Source organism: Phasianus colchicus, chromosome 1, assembly GCF_987193195.1.
Source record: "Phasianus colchicus chromosome 1, bPhaCol1.hap1.1, whole genome shotgun sequence".
NCBI classification, from domain to species: Eukaryota; Metazoa; Chordata; class Aves; order Galliformes; family Phasianidae; genus Phasianus; species Phasianus colchicus.
In genome coordinates, this window is record NC_143436.1 from 190,205,283 (window position 1) to 190,225,910 (window position 20,628).

General features: G+C 43.7%; 1 protein-coding gene across 2 annotated transcripts in view; it reads left to right on the forward strand.

The window, feature by feature from the left end:
- Window positions 1–20,628, forward strand: part of ME3 (malic enzyme 3) — a 116,043-nt gene that overhangs the window by 86,694 nt on the left and 8,721 nt on the right. For both annotated transcript variants that reach the window (XM_090134079.1, XM_031612448.2), the window contains exons 6-7: window positions 1,874–1,977; window positions 15,070–15,179. In XM_090134079.1, the coding sequence (XP_089990205.1) occupies window positions 1,874–1,977; window positions 15,070–15,179 (214 nt within the window). The remainder of the gene's footprint in view (window positions 1–1,873; window positions 1,978–15,069; window positions 15,180–20,628) is intronic.

Genomic DNA, 20,628 nt, shown 5'->3' on the forward strand with positions numbered 1-20,628 from the left:
TTCTTCCTCCTCCTCCCTCCTGCTTTGCACTCCACCAAGTGCTGCATGCTCTGAGCTCCCCTCCAAAGGCACATGAGTGGAAGTGCTTCCTTACCCATGGGAAGCTTCTGAACATACATGTCAATCTGGTTCACTCTTAGCATCCTCTGAGGGACACTAAAATTCTAAATGACACCACTGATTTCTTAGGCTACTCCAGAAGTCAGCTGGTGTCAGAGAAAGGGACTGCCTGAATCGCTCTCTTGGGCACTTTTATTCTGCCTAAGATCAAGTTTAGCTTGTATGTCCTGAATATTCTCTGTGGAAGCAGTTTTCACAGCTGAGATTAAAATATAGAAGTTACTGCTTTCCAGCAATATAATCAATGTATTTACTTGCAATAAAAGCAATTGAATTATTTCACAGCTTTCTTATAAACCCAGCCCAACCCAACTCTAACTATATTCTAGTAACATCCTGCCCCACAAGTAAACTCATTTACCAGTATAGAGATAGCCACCTCCTGTAGGCATTCATCCTGTTCTTCTCTGCCTATTGCTATATGGTAAGCCTGGGGCACCTCAGGTAGAACAGAGTAAGTACATCAGTTCCCAGCTCATCTTTCTGACAGTCCATAATATTTTGTAGACTGTCAGCAAATCAGTCTTTTCAAAGCTTGGCCTTTCTCAGCTTGCTATTGAGGGAATGCTATACTCCATAAACAGTCCCACAGTCCTAAAAGAACAATCAGCAAAACAGTGCAAATGGGTCTGGTCTGCTTTGTGACCCCAAAGAGTTAAGTATCAACCTCAGAGGAAAACCTCTCTCATCTTTCCTTCTAAGGAAACATCTGTGGCTGTTAAAGCAGATCTAATTTTAGCCCACCTGCCAATATTTGGGGCCATATGGCTGCAGGACAATAGGTCTGCAATGGCTTGTCCCCTTCTCATATTAATGATTCAGTTCCTGAAATCAGAAGGGAAGTTGGGTTGTTTTGCAAGTGACTCACTGAGGTGTTGGCCCACCTGTGTCCTGCCACTGTTTGCCCCATGATTTTCCCCAAAATATCTGTTATTCCCATGCTGAGTCAGTTCTTTTTAGATGGCTTGACAATCCTCATTTACGACCTGGTGGATTGGTTTGGAGGAGCAGCCTGCTCTTGTATTCACAACAAGCATCGAAAATGAATCTGTTGTGAAAATCCCATCTGCCTTGACAACTGCAGACAGCTGGAGTGGAGTGCTAGCTAGGTGAGGAGCTTGGGCACACCTCAGCATGCCATCACAGGTTCTGGTGTGCTCTGGGCTAACAAGCAAAAGCTCAAATTACCTTTGCCATGGAATCTTAGAATCCTTAGAGATGGAACGGACCTTTAAAGGTCATCCAGTCCAACTCCCCTGCAATGAACAGGAACATCTACAGCTTGATCTGTTTGCCCAGAGCCTTGTCATTTGGGGTCAGTCATCACTTCAGATGACTTTCATTGCTCAAACTACTGTTTATGGTCACAACGTCTTTCCCAGCAACCTCCAGTGCAAAATCAAGTGCTAACTGAACAGTAAACACTCCTCTCACAAAGTCAGCTTTATTCACTGGGAATGAGATACCTCAGCAAGGAGTCACGGTGGAGCTGCGAGGGGGATGCAGAGCTCCATTGCCCACTGCAGTTAAGAAGCATCACAGCTCTCTGGCTTTATTCCCACAAAAAGTCAGCTGGTAGCACAGCTGACTTCTTACACTTTCTGCTCACAAAAAGCTACGTGATCTGGTCTTCACTGCCGAGTGAGTAACAGTAATTTGCCCACAACAGGAAGACTTCCTTGGGTAGGCTGGGCCATAAATCTTCACCCAGCCGTGGATGAGATGCTGTCAACAGGATTGCTTTGTGTCCTAGGCTCTCCTGAGTGATCCACTCTATATTGGACTGAAACACAAGAGGGTCCGTGGGAAACAATACGACGAACTGATTGATGAGTTTATGCAGGCGGTTACCAACAAGTAAGTGGTGTTACATACATGGCTCCTCTGAGCTGCTTCCATTTAAGAACAAATGTTGCAACTCTTGAAATAAACATTAGCGTAATGGATGATTGCAGGCAAAGAAGGGTCATTTAAATGCAGGTCTCCTGGGTGGCCTACAAATGACTCTTTGTGCTTGAGCACTCTGCGTCAAAATTATTTATGTCTTCAGAGAGCTGAAATGGGACTGACTATTTATAACCATTTCCTGTCCATATAGGCCAGAGGTGTCAAACATATGCCCCATGGGCTGTATCTGGTCTCCATCATGCATTTATGAGACTCATTCAGCATAGACAGAATCTAAACTTTGCTTTGTTTATGCTTTATACAGGAAGTTTCTAGCTCTCACCATTATGGGGGAGATCTAATTGGAAATGGCGTGCTGCTGAATGTGATGGTGTCTGTGAGAGTTGCAAGCAGCCTATCTGTCACTTAGCAAAAACAGCAGCTTCCCTGATGGCGTGATGAAGCCATGTTTTTTGAGCATTGCCTTTCTCATGGTGGGACAGACTGCATGCATGTTTCCATTCCTATCGTACTGCAGGGATGTGGGGTCTCTGCTGTACCAGGGAGTCTGATGTGAAAGGAGCAGAGCCACTTCTCAGTGCTGTGTGTGAACCTCTGCACTGCACTGATTCCCCCCTTCTGGAAAACACATTTAAAATCTGCATGACTTTGTGGAGGGGTTACCGTAAGGAAGAAAGTGAGAACTGCTCTTTAAGAAGAAAATAATAACTGGGAAGCCCCAGGTTCCCAAGCAGCTTCTCTCCTTCCTAAAGCAGCAGAGGACACTGGCAGAGAGCTGTATCTGTGCCTGATTCATGGGCTGCTGCTCATCTGTGTGTTGTAGGTGTGCTGTAGTGTCTTTCCTTCACAGCCAAAGGAGTGATGTTTGATCTTCCCTCGTTCTGTCTTTCCAGCTGGCAGCATGTCTGTATTCCTGCATAAATGCAAGGGAGTGGGTGGTACATGTGTCATCAGCACTCAGGTCATCAAATCTCCCTTGAGGTAGGAGGCAGAATGCCCAGTGTCTAATGACAGCCCCTTCCCATCCATTGAGAAGCACATCTTCACGTACAATCTGACCACCCATCTGGAAGGATGTAGGGAACAGGGGCTGCAGTGCTGAGAACCATCAGCCACAGCTGAGGAACCGAATTTTGAGAGATGAGTGCTTCATGGAGAATTTTGGCATTGTGATGTCGTCGCTCCATGCAGCATTGTGCTGCACACTGGGCACTAGGATGGGAGAATCTGTGATCTCTGCTGCTCAGCAGCATGATGCAGACACACCCCATATGACAGCAGGCCAGTACATCACCCCTCCCAGCTGCAGGTGCCCACAAGCTGTGCAAAATTGCTTCTCCTCAGCCTGCACTATAGCTGTGCATGTAAACACAGCCATACAGCCCTGCCTGCTGCATTCAGGATACCTGAGGATGATTGCAACAAAGAGTCTGTTGTGCCTGTATCACACATCAGTGATACCACACGCAAGTTCAGTTGTTTGGGGATCCAGTTATATCTTTCCTCCTTCTCTTTCGGATTGCCACAAACCTCTTGCAATCTGGAAATCTCTTTTGCAGCTTGGTGTTCGTGAAGAAATTCTGTTTCCTCAGGGTACTTCTTCCCACAGAAACCATTTGTCAGTTCGTTTTCAGGAGCGCCGCCCACACCGCCAAATCACTGCTGGCTCAAGGGACGTTTGTCACTGACATGGAATGTGTCCAAGCCCACAACAAAGCCAGGGGATTGAAGATATACTGTCCTAATGGAATAATAATATTAAGCAGATGTCAAATTTCTAGAACTGGAGACCACTGCAGTCAGCAGAAAGAGCTCCTGGTCTCATTACAGCCACTTTATAATGAAACCAGGAGTGTGTCAGAGGCTTCACAATTAGCACTTGCAGTATATTGAAATAAAGTTTGGCTTCTGAGTAATTTTAGAAAGAAAAGCCCTTTCTCAAATACCTGGATAAATTTCTGCATGGTGCCTAAATCTCCATTACTGTTTCACTTAGAATACATAAAATGACAGAGCTCTCTAATAACAGCTCCAAATTGTGCCTTTCGACCCTCTTGGGACGCAAGCACAAGAAAACTTTGCCCATTGAGCCTGCCCTCTGACTGAACGAAACAGCGTGGCAAGTTGCTGATCTCTCACAATGACTAATAGGCTTTGTAGGAGAATATACACTACTTCTGTTTTCTGATTCTCAGTTACCATAGTAAAGGGTAAGTCAGTCTCATTCTTGAACCGGCACATTTTTGTAGGATGCAGTAACTGTTCACCCTTAGTGTCCAAGGATTACATCAGAGTAACCCGAAGTATTTCTGAGGCCGACATATTTGAGGTTCAACAAATCCAAGTGCAAGGTCTTGCACCTGAGTTGCAGCAACCCCCAGTTCAGTACAAACTAGGGGTTGTACGGATGGAGCACAGCCCTGCCAAAAATGCCTTGGAAGTACTGGTGGATAGGAAGCTGGACATGAGCCAGCACTGTGCCCCCACAGTCCAGAAAGCCAACTGCATCCTGGGCTGCATCAAAAGCAGTGTGGCCAGCAGGGCGAGGGAGGTGAAGTTTTTTACAGTAAGTATGGTGAGGCACTGGCACAGGTTGCCCAGGGAAGTGGTGGATGCCCCATCCCTGGAGACTCAAGGTCATGGGGTTGGATGGGGTTCTGAGCACCTGATGGAGCTGCAGGTGTCCCTGTTCATTGCAGGGGGTTGGACTGGATGGCCTTTAAGGTCCCTTCCAACTCAAACAATACTATGATTCTATGATAAGTAATTTAAGGTTGAAATCAATACTCTATGGGAGATACTGCTGTGCTGGGGCTTATTCCAGTCACTCCTGTGGTTCTGTCATACATGAGCAGTGTAGCTTGGTGGCTCCAAGTGGCAGGAGGTGGTGATGGACGTCCTGTCCCCAGCTCCTGGCTCCATTTTGGATGCTGGCTTCCTGATGGATGCTGAGCACGTAGCCTGAGGCTGAGGCACCACACTCCAGAAGCCTCATTAAGCTGTCTTAACTTCACTCCTGTTTCCTTTTCCATCAGTGCTCATTAACAGGGTGACTGGCAAGATAGAAGCTTTCTCTTTTATCAGCCTCTGCCATATGGCCAGCACAGAAGACATCAGGAGATCAGGTGCTCAGCTTCTCAAAATGGGAGGAGAGTGAAAATAGCTCTGCTGAGTTAGTTTTTCTTTGGTTTTGTTTTTGTTTTTTATACCTGATTCTTTTTGTCCAGTAGCTTTCCTCACAAACACACTCTCAGGTCACTTGTGCTCTCCAACAGGCAGAGTGTGCTCCACAACAGACCACCTCTGTTTGAGCAGTTCTCCAGTACCCTGCATCACAAATTCACCAGCACCTTTCAGAAACAAAATCACCTGTTCCCTTATGTTATTTATTCAGGTGCTGCAGTTAACTTGATTAACTGATCCTGAAAGACTGAAGTCTGTAGGCACCAGTAGCCTTCACAAAGCCCTTGTGTAAAGCTGCCTGCACCTATCTGCCAGGAGACCCTCACACTGTCCCCAGTGCCCTGGCAGAGCTGATGGCACAGACCAACTCCAGTCCTCATGGAGAAGACAATGGATATACTCCTTCTCCACCTGCCCCAGTTGCCACAGCCAAAGGGACTCTGACACGATCCAGAAGTGATGGTGATGGGAAGAGCCACCCCTGCTGTCCCACTCTGGTGTGGATGAACACATCAGCCCTCTCCTGTTATTTGCTTTTAGCTACGGGATGATATTTAATGTTAAAGAAAAATATTTCGATTTTATTAGCTTGATATGCCATTATTGAGCAACTATTGAGCTCCAGACGTGCTGCTAAGAAATCCCTGCTATAACAAACTTTATACTTTGCCTGCAAATCCTTTGGGATAATGCAGTTGTGGGTGTTGGAAAGCCTTCTGCCTTAGTCTTTCTGTCATTTTTCACCTCAGCCAGATTCACCACAGCTGGCTTATAAGGATGTAACTAGAGAAGATCTCTTTGGGCTCCATTCTTTGTTGTCCCCTGGACACCATTGCTTCCCAGCAGACACCCTGTCCCTAGGAAGCCTTGTGCCTCCAGCTGCAGTCTTTTTGCAGGCCTGGTGCAAGGACCACAAAGTAGTTTTACATAAAAGTACAGGAGTGGCATGGCATCCTTAGTGCTGCTCTTAGTGCTTGGAAGCTGTAAGACATGCTCTATAAAAGGTGGGTTGGTTTGGGGTGGGTTTGTTTTTTGTTTGTTTTTTGTTTGTTTGTTTGTTTGTTGCATTAAGGACTATAATGAATGTTAGCTTTGATTTTTCAAGAGTTTTTTTCCAAGAGCTTTGTGATTGAGCTTGCCACAGCCTTGCTCCATATTCTACATCTAACAGTAGCTGATAGCAGGTGCCCAGGGATACAGCTAAGAGCAGGCATGCATGCAATGGTACATCCTTGGCATGCTCCCCAGCTTCCAGTAATCTGAGATTCAGAACATTCAGGGATTTCCTGTTATCTTCATGCTCCAAGGGTCGCTTCCATTGATTTAGCACTCAAATGCACAGCAGGCTGTGTGCCTCAGGGCGTGCTGGCTGTCTTTACGTTGGTGGAAAAACCTAGTGAGACTCCTACCTAATGTTAGAAATGTTATACAGCCTAAGAAGATAGTTCCTGTTGGGTTTGTGATGCAGCTCCCCGGAGCAGAATTTCTAAACTCAAGACTTAAAGCTCTAAACATTATACTGCCTGCAATTGGCCTAATTTTGCCAAATTGCCATCTGTTGGCTCATGTTCTAGCATAAAATCAACCACATTTTTGTTTCACAGTGATAACTGTCGTTACTGCTTCATCTGCTGTAACAATCATGGCTTCATAATGTGGATCCAGCTTAATGACCTCTTAATGTGGTCCAGCTTTCACTGTGCTGTAATTAACCTGGCAGTCTACAAACTGACTCATGTTGTTTCCATTTCAAAGTAAAATAGCAGATAAGATTGTGTTTTCTAACTTATCTCTTCATCTCTATTTGAATGATATAACTTGTGCTGTAAAATAACATCACAATATTGGCTGAGATTTTCAGAAACAAAAGGTCAACTTTTATTTTAATTCACCAAAATTTTAGTTTTCATTTTAATGTTTTAAACGGAAAAACTTCGTCTCAGCTATGTGGAAATCTTAGAAGTGAAAGGCTTTTTTTTTTAATGTTAAATGTACTATCTATGGTTTGCAGACCACAGGCAGACAAGCTCTGCCTGAATCAGCAGCACGCTGCCTGGCCCTCTGCCTCCAAGTAGTAAACCTATCTCTCTGTTGTCTCTTTACCTATCTGGGTTTCCTCTTCCCAGCCAGAAACAGATGCAGATATGCAAACACTACAGTCCTGAAGTGATGTTTCCCAGACATGAATGACAGTAGAAAAGGCTGAGCCTTCTGGGACATGTTTATAGTTTTGTCTACGCTGTCTATTACAAAGAACCCACAGCACTGCTGCCACTAGAAGACTCGGAGTGAAGGAATAGCAAGAATCATCATGGTCTTTGCACCATTTTACATGGGATGAATAATACTTTTTCCTTCTTAGCCTCTTAGCTTGTCACCAGTGTTTGTTTATAGAGGACTATTGTTGCAATCTCTTATTCTAATGTAGGTAAATGCATATCTGGTTCTGTCAAGGTCAACCATGGAATTATATGGGATAGAAGTCTAGTTTTCTACCATTCTGTTCATGAAAACTTATTTTCCAAAGACCTTATGGAAATGACTTGCCTTTCCTCTCTCTGGATGCCCCCATTTCTACCCATCTGGGCATGCTCATGGTAACACTGCAGAGGTGCAGCAGTGCTTCTTATTAACCCACAAGGACAATCACAGAATCATAGAATCACTAAGGTTGGAAAGACGTCTAAGATCGTTTAGTCCAACCTTCCACCTACCATCAGTATTGCCCATCTGGAGTGCCCAGGGAGCTGGTGGAGTCACCATCTCTGGAGATTCTCAAGGAAACGTGGCACTGAGAGACATGGATTAATGGGCATGATGGTAACAGCTCAGTGGTTGGACTAGGTGACCTTAGTGGTCTTTCCAGCCTTCATGATTCTGTGATTTTATGATTACTTCCCAAGCATGATTTTCTTATGATGATGGGCTCTTTTACAGACAATTTGAGTTTTCTTGGAAATCAGAGCTTTGGTTGCTGGTATATCAAGCAGCAGTAATACAGTGTCAAAGACAAGGGCAAAGATACTTCAAGCTCACTTCTGCCTAGTTTTATATAAGATTGTGAGTAGCAGTTGTATTGCATCAAAGCTTTACATCATGAGTGAGTGAAAGCAGTGCTATAAAATCATAAGTTCAGGCACGGGATGGAACATCCTTCCTTGTGATTCTTCTTAGAAATGACTTTATATGTGTATATACATATACGTATTGGAATGCCTTATACCTCCTGTTCACAATGAACAAAAATGCCCTTTTCATACTGGTTGGCAAAGGTGCTGCACAGGTCGTCGGGCCACCCTTGAAGTTCTGTCTTGAGCAAGTCAGTCAAATGCTTCTCAAACTGCAACTGGTGCAGCCTCACAATTTTTTTCTTGTGTCCTCATGGCTTAGACTGAGGCTGGATGAACTCGAAGAGGTACATGCACACAGGGATGAAAGAAACAAGTTGCATAATGAGATTGTTCAGGCAATCCCTTGAATAATGAAGCTAAAAGTAAGCTAAAAGTAAGGTCTTCAGGAAAACATCTGCCTCCCACCTCTGGGATTCACGTTTTCTTGTTTCCATGCTTTGTGTTCATCCAGGAGAGATGTGTGTCATCCACTACAGGGGATACAGATTTTACTAACAGAATCTTTTGAGTTAGCATAGCTCAGAGATTCAGCAAGTGGATCATAGCAGTACCCGAACAGTGCAGTGATAAACAATAGCGTGAATCCTGTGCTTGTGTTCCAGGAAATAGAATAATTTCCTGATACACAGTTTCAGATGGTAATTTTTACAATAAACTTGTACCACTGAATGTGCTTAGCTCCTAGATTCATCCTTTGTGAGGGTGACAATCTCTTACCATAGTTTTGATCAATAGTGTACTATTACATCAAAAATCCAGTTTTGTGCAAGATCTACTTGGCGAGGTCTGGAGATCCAACAGAAATTAATGTGTGGGGCCATTCTATAAACCATTTCTCAGTGAGGCTGTTTTCACAGGAAGGTTTTTGCAAGGTGTGTGTGAGGAAGTCTGAATTTCGATCACAGTCATTTATGGCACAAAACCCAAAAAGATGCAAACTAATGAGACAGCAACATAATCTTTATTGTGAAAGACTCATGATGATGATGACTATTATTATTATTATTATTTTAACGAGGAAGAACTGATGAAGTACATCTTCTTTCCAGTTCTAAAACATAGCTAAATGAATTCCAGGGAGGGCAGAGAACAGGTCCATACATGGTGCTCTGGCAGCCAACAGTGAAGCAGGAGACACAGTAAATGAAATAAATAATGACCTTGTAATGTCACCAGATTCATTATTGACACTATTGTGGCTGTGACAGAGTGAGGACAGAAGTGAGGAACTGTTTTTAGACAGGAATTAGACTGAGTGCTTTATCTGAGAGAGTTGTAACTCCTAAGGTCTCATTTTTGCTGAAAAATGCATGGGAAAAGGGGCTTAAGACATCAACTTGGATAATATGTAGTGTCCATAAAACACTTTGTTGTTATAGTATCTCTTGATTTATCCCCAGTATGTCTTAATTCCTTCATGTCAGAGAGGTGCAGAAATTAACTGGCCTTGCTTCCCTTTCCACAGTTTGAAAAGATAAGGGTTACTCCTGCTATGTGGAGTGCTTCAGTTCCAGAAGGAAATGGAGGACTGCAGAGATCCCAAGGGATCTGCATGCAGGAACAGATTTGAATCCACAATCAGGAGGTCAAAAACCAAAGCTTTGCTTTTTTTGAAAACGGGGAAAAAGAGCTGGGAGATGGAAGAAAGAGTATTGGAGAGGGCACTTGTTGTATTCCAATGTACTTGTCAGTCTGATAACCTGGTACTGGAGCTTTTCTTTCACATAAAGGGTGTTTGAATACTAATGTCCAGGATGCCAAGACAAAGTGATGCTGTAGAGGGGATGAGTCACTGGGAGTCAGGACTTGGAGGGAGCCAACCTTAGCTGGAAAGCATTCAGCCCTGATGTGACCTGCTGCTTTTGGCTTCAGACTCTCCAGGCTCTGAACTGGAAGTTAGGAGATGAGTCACTGGTGTTGGTAGAAGTGTGGGAGAACCTATGAGAGCTGGCAACAAACTGAACAGTTTGACCTCAGGAGCCTCTTCCTGATAGAGAAGTTTGCAAGATCTTTCTGCAGAACCACTCCCAGCTATGGCTACAAATTTAAGAATCCTTACATGTGGAAAATGATCTTCAGAAATCCCTGTTCAAACATTCACTTTGCAATCACTTTTTCTATGGAGAAGCATCCTGTGCACATGGACAGTGAGCACGTTATAAATGCACAGATGTGTCCAAAGTGGGGCTGCCTTCAGATCAGAACACACAAGTTAAACAGCAGAACTTCTTCGCTGGTTAAACAGAAGCATACCTCTCTAAAAATGATTCCTCCATGTAGAAATTATTAATTTGGTTTTCTTAATGGAAATGACAATTTTTCAAGTGAAACACAATAATTTGACAAAGGTTCACCAGTTTCTATTTTAAAAATGTAACAGCAGGTCACATACTGGCTGATGTACTTCATTCCACCCCAAAGTGCTTCCATGTACCCTGACAGGGCACCATGTGGATATCCATACACATAAGATACAGCAGGGCAATTTCTTTAGAGATAAAGAAAGTAATGACAGGCTGTGAAGGAAACCAAAGCATTGCAGTACAAAGAGTGATAAGGCAATGACCTAAGTTTTATGGTCTTTCAAGCCAGCAGTGGTGATTAGATAACGTGGTGAGGGTTATATCTCCTAATGTAGGTGTTTAATAAAGTTAGACATCTAAATGTAAGGTGGTCATTTTAGAATGTATTCACACAGACTGTGGAAAAAGAAGCATTCCAGAATTGTTATCAGCTTCTACAACTTGCTACTGGATGTGCCTCTTTCTCTCCTTTGAGACGTTATCTAACTGAGCATTACTCAGCCAGCTTTTAGCTATGTAAAGGTAATGAAGAAAATCCCACTCTGTACTGCTTTTTCTTGGCTGAATTCCTGTACAAGCAGCAGCTCTCTGACCACCCTTTCCCTTCATAGTAACAATTATTCTCCACGTTATCTCCCAAGCTGGATGTTTTTATAGCATCAGTGCCTATTAAAGCACTTCTGTCCCTCATTCCTAAATTGGCTGTGATTTACTTTTGGATGCTACTCAGATACTACTGGTAGAGTGCTCTAAATTCCTGTGGGATGAGGCAGGTTACACAAGTCTTGAGTTGCTGTGCCATGAAGAGCAGACAATAGAACTGACTCACCGTGTTGCTACTTGAGAGAATATTATTGCAAATGGTCCAGCAGTTGTTTTGTTCATGCTCCTTGCTAAATTTGTCTTTAGGCTGAACAGGTCATCCTAGAAAGGAGTATTGCACACAGCCACCCAAGTGCTGTTAGGAAAGAGCAGTAAGAATGAACCAGTTGGTTTTGAAGACAAAACTCAGTAACTTCATGTTTAACTTCAGTGACCCAGAGCAGCACAATTTCTTTAAAATCCTCTCAGAACCCAAGGAAGATGAGTAGTCCCTGAGGACCTGAATTTGAACATGATCCCAAGGTTTTCATCCATGATTTAACTGGGATCATTTCATATAAAGTATCAAGTCTTGGGGTCTTGCCATGACCAACTTGTAATTTTTATCAACGAAAACTTGAGTTCTCACTTTACAAAACAAGCCTCAGAAATGTGGTTTGCACTTTAAGAAGTTCAGTGGCAGAGAAAAAGAAAATAATCTTCAAAAAATACCTTTCCATCACAAGTCCCATCATACTGAGAGGCAAGAATAGAAATGTTTATGGGTCACCATGCTTTCCTGGTGTTCTGCTTGATCAAAACGATGAAAGACAAAATAGATTTCAGAGTATTGCCTCATGCTGCTGCAGAGCAGGTATAGGAAGTAAGGAGTGCATTCTCTACTCAAAACTGAAAGTAATATTGAGATTAATACTCTTATAAAAATGACTCTAGTCAAGGCAACGCACCCACCTCCCCTTGGGCTCCTTGGAAAGCTGCTCACATGCACATTCATGCTGGCTGAGGTCACTGATTTTATTCACCAAGTCCAATTTTTAATATTTCCTCGATGTAATAAGACATTAGAGAAGTAGTTTCTGTAGCAACAGAAGTTGCTTAAAGATTTGCTAATGCTTTGCTGTGAGATGGCTGCAGATGTTCTAAATGGTGTGCCTCTTCACTGTTACCATCCACTAGAAAACTGATTTTTTGAGGGCCTTTTTGTACTGTTTCTTTGCACAAAATCCTTGGATATTCAAAGCGTCCATTTTGAGTTCCAAGACTTTATGGAGAGAAAGAGACTTGGGAATCTTCACGCATTGCTCTTCAGAGTGTTGCTTAGTATTTCAGAAGAAATTTTGCTACTGGATGACTCCTTGATAGCTTCCTGAATCTGCAGTGAGGAGGCTTAAAGTGCATAAGCAGTCTGTTCCTCAGATGTTCTCAGTGTAACTGGTAGTTAGCAAGAGACTGTGGGCAATTAAAGAGTATCTTATGAGAATTTTCAATAGGCACCATTTGATGTTTCTCCTTCCAGGTAACGGCAGTAGGACAAGAGGGGATGGCCTTAAGTTGCACCAGGGAAGGTTCAGGTTGGATAGTAGGAAAAATCTCAGAGTGGTGAAGCATTGGCACAGGCTGCCCTGGGAGTGGTCACCATCCCTGGGGGTGTTCAAGAACCATGAAGATGTGGCACTGTTAATGGGCATGGTGGGATGGGCTGACAGTTGGACTAGAGGATTTGAGATTTTCCAAACCTCAGTGATTCCATGACTCTGTGATTTTGAGCTGTAACACAGCCTGTCATAGGATGCAGGAAAGAATTTGTCCTGTTCAGAGTCATAAAACCAATTGGAGCTGTTGAGCAGATCCTTTGCAAAATGGCACAAAGCCTAAGATTTTTCCATCTTAACATATGGCAAGTTGGAATTTCCCCATCTTAGTGTCTAGATCCTGCTGATTTACAAACTTTGTTGGTGCCCTGGAAAATCTAAGCTTAAATCTATGTATCTAGGGTGGGAGGAGGGGTGTAACCACAACAGGGACATTGCACAGGGCTCTCTCTTGCTCATTCCAGCAAGACAAGAAGTTGCTGTCTTGCTGGCCAGTATGACTAGTCGTGTTTGTCCATCTGCCCAGAAAAGTTTCACTGCACTCTGACATTGCAGAGTGTGGACTAAATGTACCTCCAAAAGTAAGAGCTCACAATAATCACAGACCCATCTCAAAAGCAATTTTTAACCCCTCTGTGATGTATTTCTTTCAGAAGAGGCGAGACCTCATACTGAGCATGGCAGCCCATCTCTGGTGGTACCCAGGTGCTAGGATGGTCCCCAGACTGCACAAGAGATAAGTTGAAGTTAGCCTTGGTCATGGTATTTCACGTTAACTGGGAAGAAAAGCACCTGCTCTGGCATAATCATAGAATGACCTGGGTTGAAAAGGACCACAATGATCATCCAGTTTCAACCCCCTGCTATGTCAGGGTCACCAACCACCAGACCAGGCTGTCCAGAGCCACATCCAGCCTGGCCTTGAATGCCTCCAGGGATGGGGCATCCACAACCTCCTTGGGCAACCTGTTCCAGTGCATCACCACCCTCTGTGTGAAAAAACTTCCCCCTAATATCTAACCTAAATGATCTCCCTTGTGGGAGAACTAACTAGAGTGAGGTGTTGAGTTTGAATGGGAGGGATGTAAGGTGATGCTGCCTCTGCACTGCTGTCAGTCCCAGAGAGGCTCAGGGCCCCAGTAGGGATTTTATTAGCAAATCCCAGTTGGATTTTATTAGCAAAGCTTTCATGCAACCTATTGTCATGCAAGTGCTGGAAGTATGTAGGTAAGGAGCAGTCTGAGTATTTCCCAGTCTTTAGAGACTACACGTTTGCTCTGCCATCACTGGATAATTGCTGGTTTGCAATTATTTCCTGCCTTTGGTCTATATGGGTCACTAGCTCTCATTGCATGCTGGTTTGCAGTGAAGGGAAGTGTGTTTCCAAAGCACAAAAACATGACTATGAAATCACACAACAAAGTGCTCAGTTCCATGTAATCTTACAAGCAAGTTTTCTCATCTTTTCATCATCTGCAGTTTAAGTGGGCACTTGGCTGTTTTTGCAGTGAAATTTGCTCTATTGCAGCATGGCAAAAGAGCATCTCCTATACTTTGAGATGATCACTGCTAAATATACCAAAAGTATTGTTAATAATACCAAAATATAATAAAAGAGAGCCATATAAGAAAGAAGGAGACAAACTCTTTAGCAGAGTCTGTTGTGGTAGGACAAGGGAAAATGATTTCAAACTTGAAGAGGAGAGATTTAGATTGGAAGAAGTCTTTTACAGTGAAGGTGGTGAGGTCACAGGTTGCACAGAGAGGTGGTGAATGCCCATCAAGGTCAGGTTGGATGGTGCTGTGAGCAACTGATAGAACTGTAGGTATCCCTGTTCATTGCAGGGGGTTGGACTAGACAGCCTTTAATGGTCTCTTCCAACTCAACTGATTCTATGATTCTATGATACCACTGAAAATTTGTTATAACAATAGTCCAAAAATGCACATATGTACACATATACAAACATATGGATATATTAAGAAGCCCCTTGTGTCCCTCGAGTAGGCAAATTATGAATACGACCCACTTGTATTTAGAGAGTCTGTATTTCTGAGTGTGGGCAAGTTGGAAAGGATGTGATCCTGTCTGATGTTACCATGGTACATTTCTATTGTTATACTTTCATCTCAGCACTGGAGTCTCTACTAGTTGCATTATCCTAGTAAAAGGTATATATATTATTCTAGGTTGTGGAAATATCTTATTAATTACCCCTTATCTTGCAGGTACGGTATGAATTGCCTAATCCAGTTTGAAGACTTTGCCAATGCTAACGCATTTCGCCTCCTCAACAAATACCGTAACAGATACTGTACGTTCAATGATGATATTCAGGGTGAGTACAGTAGAAAAATGCAAACTTCACCTTCTCATGAGGAAAGTGATGAAGATCACACGAGTGTTTGTTACACAGTACTCAGATGCGTGATAAGTTTTAGCGTTTACACACAAGCATTAAAAAAAAAAAAAGACAAAAGCACAGCTGTCCAAGTTGAAAAATGAGTCTCCGTTGCTTTTGGTAATTTAGTTGTTCTCTGCAGCAATGTTGTTCTATGGGGAAAATGGATCATGTGCTTCAGGTTGTTAGGATAACTTAGAGAGTCCCATTAATTTGCTTATAATCTATCTAAAACAATACTGACATTCTAGCAGTTACACAAGCCTTCCAGTTCCCAGGTGGTCATTAGCTGATCCTGGCAACGTTCCTCTATTGTTATCCTCCCCATTACGTGCAGAAATGATAAGGTAAAACCAGTTTCTTTCCTGACTGTGGATGCTAATGCCAGGGTAATCTGAGAACATCCCTAGAGTGGTTAACACTGCTCTTCCAGCACCAAAGAGCAATGACACCATCACAGCTGGGGTTAGAAGCAGCATCTCTCCCAGGCCATGGGAGGCTCAGCTGTCAGCAGAATTGCTGAAGTGTGCAGAGACATGCAGGTGGTACGTTGGTGGCATTCCTGCCTGGTGCTCAATTTGGATTCAAACCACTGGAAGTTGTGTTTGCCCATCCTGCAGAGACAGGATCTTCCCAAGTGACTAAAAATAACCAGTTCTTCTGGGAGTGAGACTTGGATTGTGGGAATATGGTGTGGTGGGGTGCGTGGTCCCGTTCAAAAACACTTTCATGAAGAGGGTTTAGAAGCAGAGTTTAAGCATTTCATAGATGATGAGGCACATATTCTTGTACAAGCAGACTTGCTAGTTGTTCTTGGTACCCAGGCTTTCAGTGGAGAGAGAAGCACTGAGAAACAGAATACAGGGGATACATTTTTGAATAGAAGTTTTGAATGGAAGAACTCAAACTTTCTAGGAGATGAACAGAGGAACCCCAGAATATGAAGCAGACAGTGCAAAAGCTTATTTTGCATTAGTCACAAGGGAACTCATCAGTTAAAAGAGGCCAGGTGATGTGGCAGATCACATGGGGGCTGGATGTAGGTTTCCTGAAGGAACAGTAGGCTTTTACATCTTACTAAAGCCCCTTGTGTTCTCAGATAAATCATCTAGCTGGCACTGGTTTCACAGTAGTAGGTATGGAAAGAAATCCTCCTGATCCTTTGAGCTGACAAACGATGAGTCAGGGGAAGCAAGTCACTGCTTCAGGCTTTTTTATGGAGCTGTCAGAAAGAAAATGGAACACTGAGGCACAATCAGGAATGAGCTTTGGGGGACCTTTAGGAAGGTGATACAACTTGGATCTGCTCAGTTAACTCTGCCTTGGAGTGACATCAGACATTAATGGACTTGAATTTGGGATGAGTCGTCTGTTTCACCCACACCAATATACCCCTCTGTATCCTCAGCTGATAAGAGAAAGGCAGCCAGTGCCTTCTCTCTCTTACACCCTCCTGTTCTTTGTTTTTCCTTCAGGCTCTCTCTTTTCTAACATGCTGGTGTTTCATGACCTGCCAACTGAAAAAAAAAAAAAAAGTGGGAGACTTCAATGCAAACTGTGCTTTAAATGATTAATGAGAATTATGCAAAGCCTTGCATTTATTTTGCTCAAGTCAGACAGGAGCAGACCTCCTGAAGCCTGAATAATCCCAGCTTCTGAGCTGGAACTGTATATTTTGACTTAAAAACATCTCTTAGGCACAAGCAGTGCAAGGTAAATCAGGCCTGAGCTGTACTAATTGAAGTCCTCGTCCATTGGTTTGTGGGACTCTGAATATAGAGTGCCAACACCCACCCACAGAGGCAAGATGTGGGAAGAAAAGATAAATTACTCCACTTCATCTCCCTTAGGCCTCCCTCTTGCTGTCCCAGGGCCTTACACAAACAGAAAGCAGTTTAAAATATTAAAGCCTACTATTTTTTATGTTTGGTCACACAAATGACCGAATTACCAAATCTATCAAACCCAGCAGAGTCAAAATGATTCAGACCCTTCCCAGCCAACCCAAGCCTGCTGATGCTGATGGGACACCTGCCAGGTACCACAAATAGGGACAAGGTGATTGCTGTCATTTTGAAAGCTATTAGCCTGAGAGCTGGCAGGAGCTGGCCTGCAGTGCCTGCACACAAGGGCTCCCCATTAAGGAAGAGGTTTTCCTTCCTCTGTGGGGTGATGACATCAGTCCTTTCCCAGCTCTGCCTGGGTTCATGCAAGGGACAACAGCTTCAATTTCAGTTATGTGGGAGAAAATTGATTGTCCCTTCTCCCTGATTCCCAGTGAAGTACCAGGGCAGGCAATGTAGCACGTGTGAAATTGGAGGGACATGAGACTGCCTTGAATCCTCCTCTTTGTGCTCCTTTTGTAACTTTGCTCTGCTAAACTGTGCCAGCTCTAAACAGAAGGTAGGCAACTGAAAACTGCTACAGAAGTGCCAAGCCCTGTGTACCCCTGAGGCATCCTCTGCTTTTCTGCTTCATACAAGAAGTTAATAAAACCAGTTAACAGTTCAATTTGGATTGCACTTCTTGACATCATCCAGTCCAACCCCTCAAAGTTAGATCCAACTTTGACTTTAGGTCAGGTTCACCCAGTCTGATGAGTTCCAGTATCTCCATGGATGGAGATTTGAGATTCCTGAACTATTCTATTCTACTCTACTCTACTCTACTCTACTCTACTCTACTCTACTCTATTCTATTCTATTCTATTCTATTCTATTCTATTCTATTCTATTCTATTCTATTCTATTCTATTCTATTCTGCTCTGCTCTGCTCTGCTCTACTATACTCTACTCTGTTCTATTCTGTTCTATTCTGTTCTATTTTCTATTCTGGTCTGGTCTGGTCTGTTCTATTCCATTCCATTCCACTCCATTCTTTTTGAGCTACCTATTCCAAAGTTTATGTATCTTCATTGTGCATTTTTCCCCTAAAATCTAACTGTAGTTTCCCTAGGTGCAAACTGTGTTCATTGCTCCTCATCCTCTTGCTGTGCATTTCTGAGAAGAATCTGACCCCACCTTCTCTACATCCTCCCAGGAGGTCAATTTAGACAGAAATCAGATGCCCTCTTTTACTCTCTTCCATCTTAATAAAACATGGTCACGTTGATGGCCCTCCTCTGGACAGGGCTGATTGAGTAGCGCAAGCAAGCATAAACTCTGTCAGGGAAGGTTCAGGTTAGATTTTAGAAAAAGTTTATTTTCAGAGTGGTGAGGCATTGGCACGGGCTGCCCAGGTGGTGGAGTCACCATCCCTGGAGGTGTTCAAGAACCGTGGAGATGTGGCACTGAGGGACATAGTGAGCGGGCATGGTGTGCATGGGTTGATGGTTGGACCAGATGATTTTAGAGGTCTTTTCCAACCTTAATGTCCCTCCACAACTAGAGGGATATATAAGCTGTGCACAGCAGTGACTTATTCCCAGAGAACTTCTCAATCTTTTCCCATTTGTAGGAGCAATGGTTCCCCTTTGTTGTTGGAACACAGAATAATGGAATGGCTTGGGTTGGAAGGGACCTCAAAGATCATCCACTTCCAACCCTTCTGCTGCAGGCAGGGCTGCCAACCACCAGATCAGGCACTGGATCAGATTGCCCACCTAACCTGGTTTTGAATGTATGACTCCAAATATCTCTTAACCCACTAAGCACCCCATAGCATCAGCCTTCCAGGAGCCTTCAGGCAGCAGTGCCTCAGCCTGGAGGAACATTGCTCACTACCGTAGCTGAGGTTGAGAACAGGCCGACTCCAGCACTGCAAATCTGAGCAACTTCAAAGATTTGAGCCCATTTCCTTGTGTTTTGAGAAGCAGGGCTAGTTTTTGGCAAGGCAGTGACAAATTTCAGCAGATTAAAATGTCGCAGTATCTTACTTTGTTGTTTCAGCTGGCATGGAAAATGCATCAGTAATTATCACAGGAAACTATGGAGGGGGGGAGCACAATAGGAAGGGAGCATTGGATGAAGTTTTGATGCAGAACAAAGCAGGCTGTGTCCTGCCAGGCAGCTCCAGAGCAGCACGCTCCCCCTATGGGGTTCACCCAGGCTGAAGATAGACATGAAGATGTTCTCAGTCCTCTGGGGGCTCACCATTGCCAAAGGCCTTTTGGACCTGCTGTGCTCTGCAGCAGAAGAGGCTCCTGTATCTTCTCTTGCTGCTACTACATTAACTATTCAAGTGCCAGCTCCAAGACTTGTGTCTGAATAACAAAACCATAGAATCATAGAATCACAAAGGTCGGAAAAGACCACTTAGATAATCTCATACAACCATCAGCTCATCACCACCATGCCCACTAACCACATCCCTCAGTGCCACATCTCCACAGTTCACAAATGCCTCCACAGTTGGTGACTCCACCACCTAACTGGACAGCCTGTTTCAGTGCCTCACCACTCCTTCTCAGAAGAAAAGTTTCCTACTATCCAACCCAAACCTCTCCTGGCACAACTTAAGGCCCTGACCTTTCGTCTTAAGGCCATTATCTCTCATCCCAAATCACTCATTTTCTGCAAAACAAGCCAGATCAGAACAGTCCAAACTCCTGGGTAGGAATGGACTTCAGTGCCTTGGGCTTTGTAGTGCAGGGCCCTAAAGATCTGGCCCTTATGTTACATTATTTTGGGGATTATGACTTTTCACCCTTACCACCCCCTCCAGAGATGTGGATCAACAGTATCCTAGATCTGTTCATGGAGGATGTGAATTATTTCCCTGAGCGCTGATGCTTTGCATTTCCCTGCTGTTCTCAATGACTTGCTCCATGCCATTTCTAGGTTTATTTCCTTAATGTCTTACAGAGACCCTGTGGGAGAAGGATAACAATAGCCAGCAGACATGAGGGCGAAGCATTGAGCTGCAAATGCTTCAACAGCTTTTTGCTTCAGCTTTGTTGTCTTTGACTTTTTATTATGCATTTGGAGTGCATCTGGACAATCTCTGCTCTGCCTTCCAAAAACAAGCTGAATGTTCATGTGAACCAGGATTTGGAAAAGCTCTGTGCTTCCTCTGCATCCATAAATTTAAATGTATTTTCTTGGCTGCCCTTCACCAGAGCTGTTGAATGGGTGTTTGCTGTTGCCTGGGCCCTAACATTTGGCATGGTTTTAATGGCAGAAACATAAGCAGGCAGAGCAAGAGTATAAATGGGAAGATAGATGGGACTGAATTTGGCCATCCTTTCCATCACTGTAATGCCAGTTGCCAGAAGGAGAAATGGGCAGCAGTGTGGCTGCTGCTTGCTGCTATCACTTAGGGATATGCTTTAGTGCTATGGTGATGGGTTGATAGTTGACTACATAGAATCTATTACATTACCTTAGTGGTCTTTTCCAACCGTAATGATTCTATGATCACTTCTTCTGTTAGAATGCCTGGGTTCAA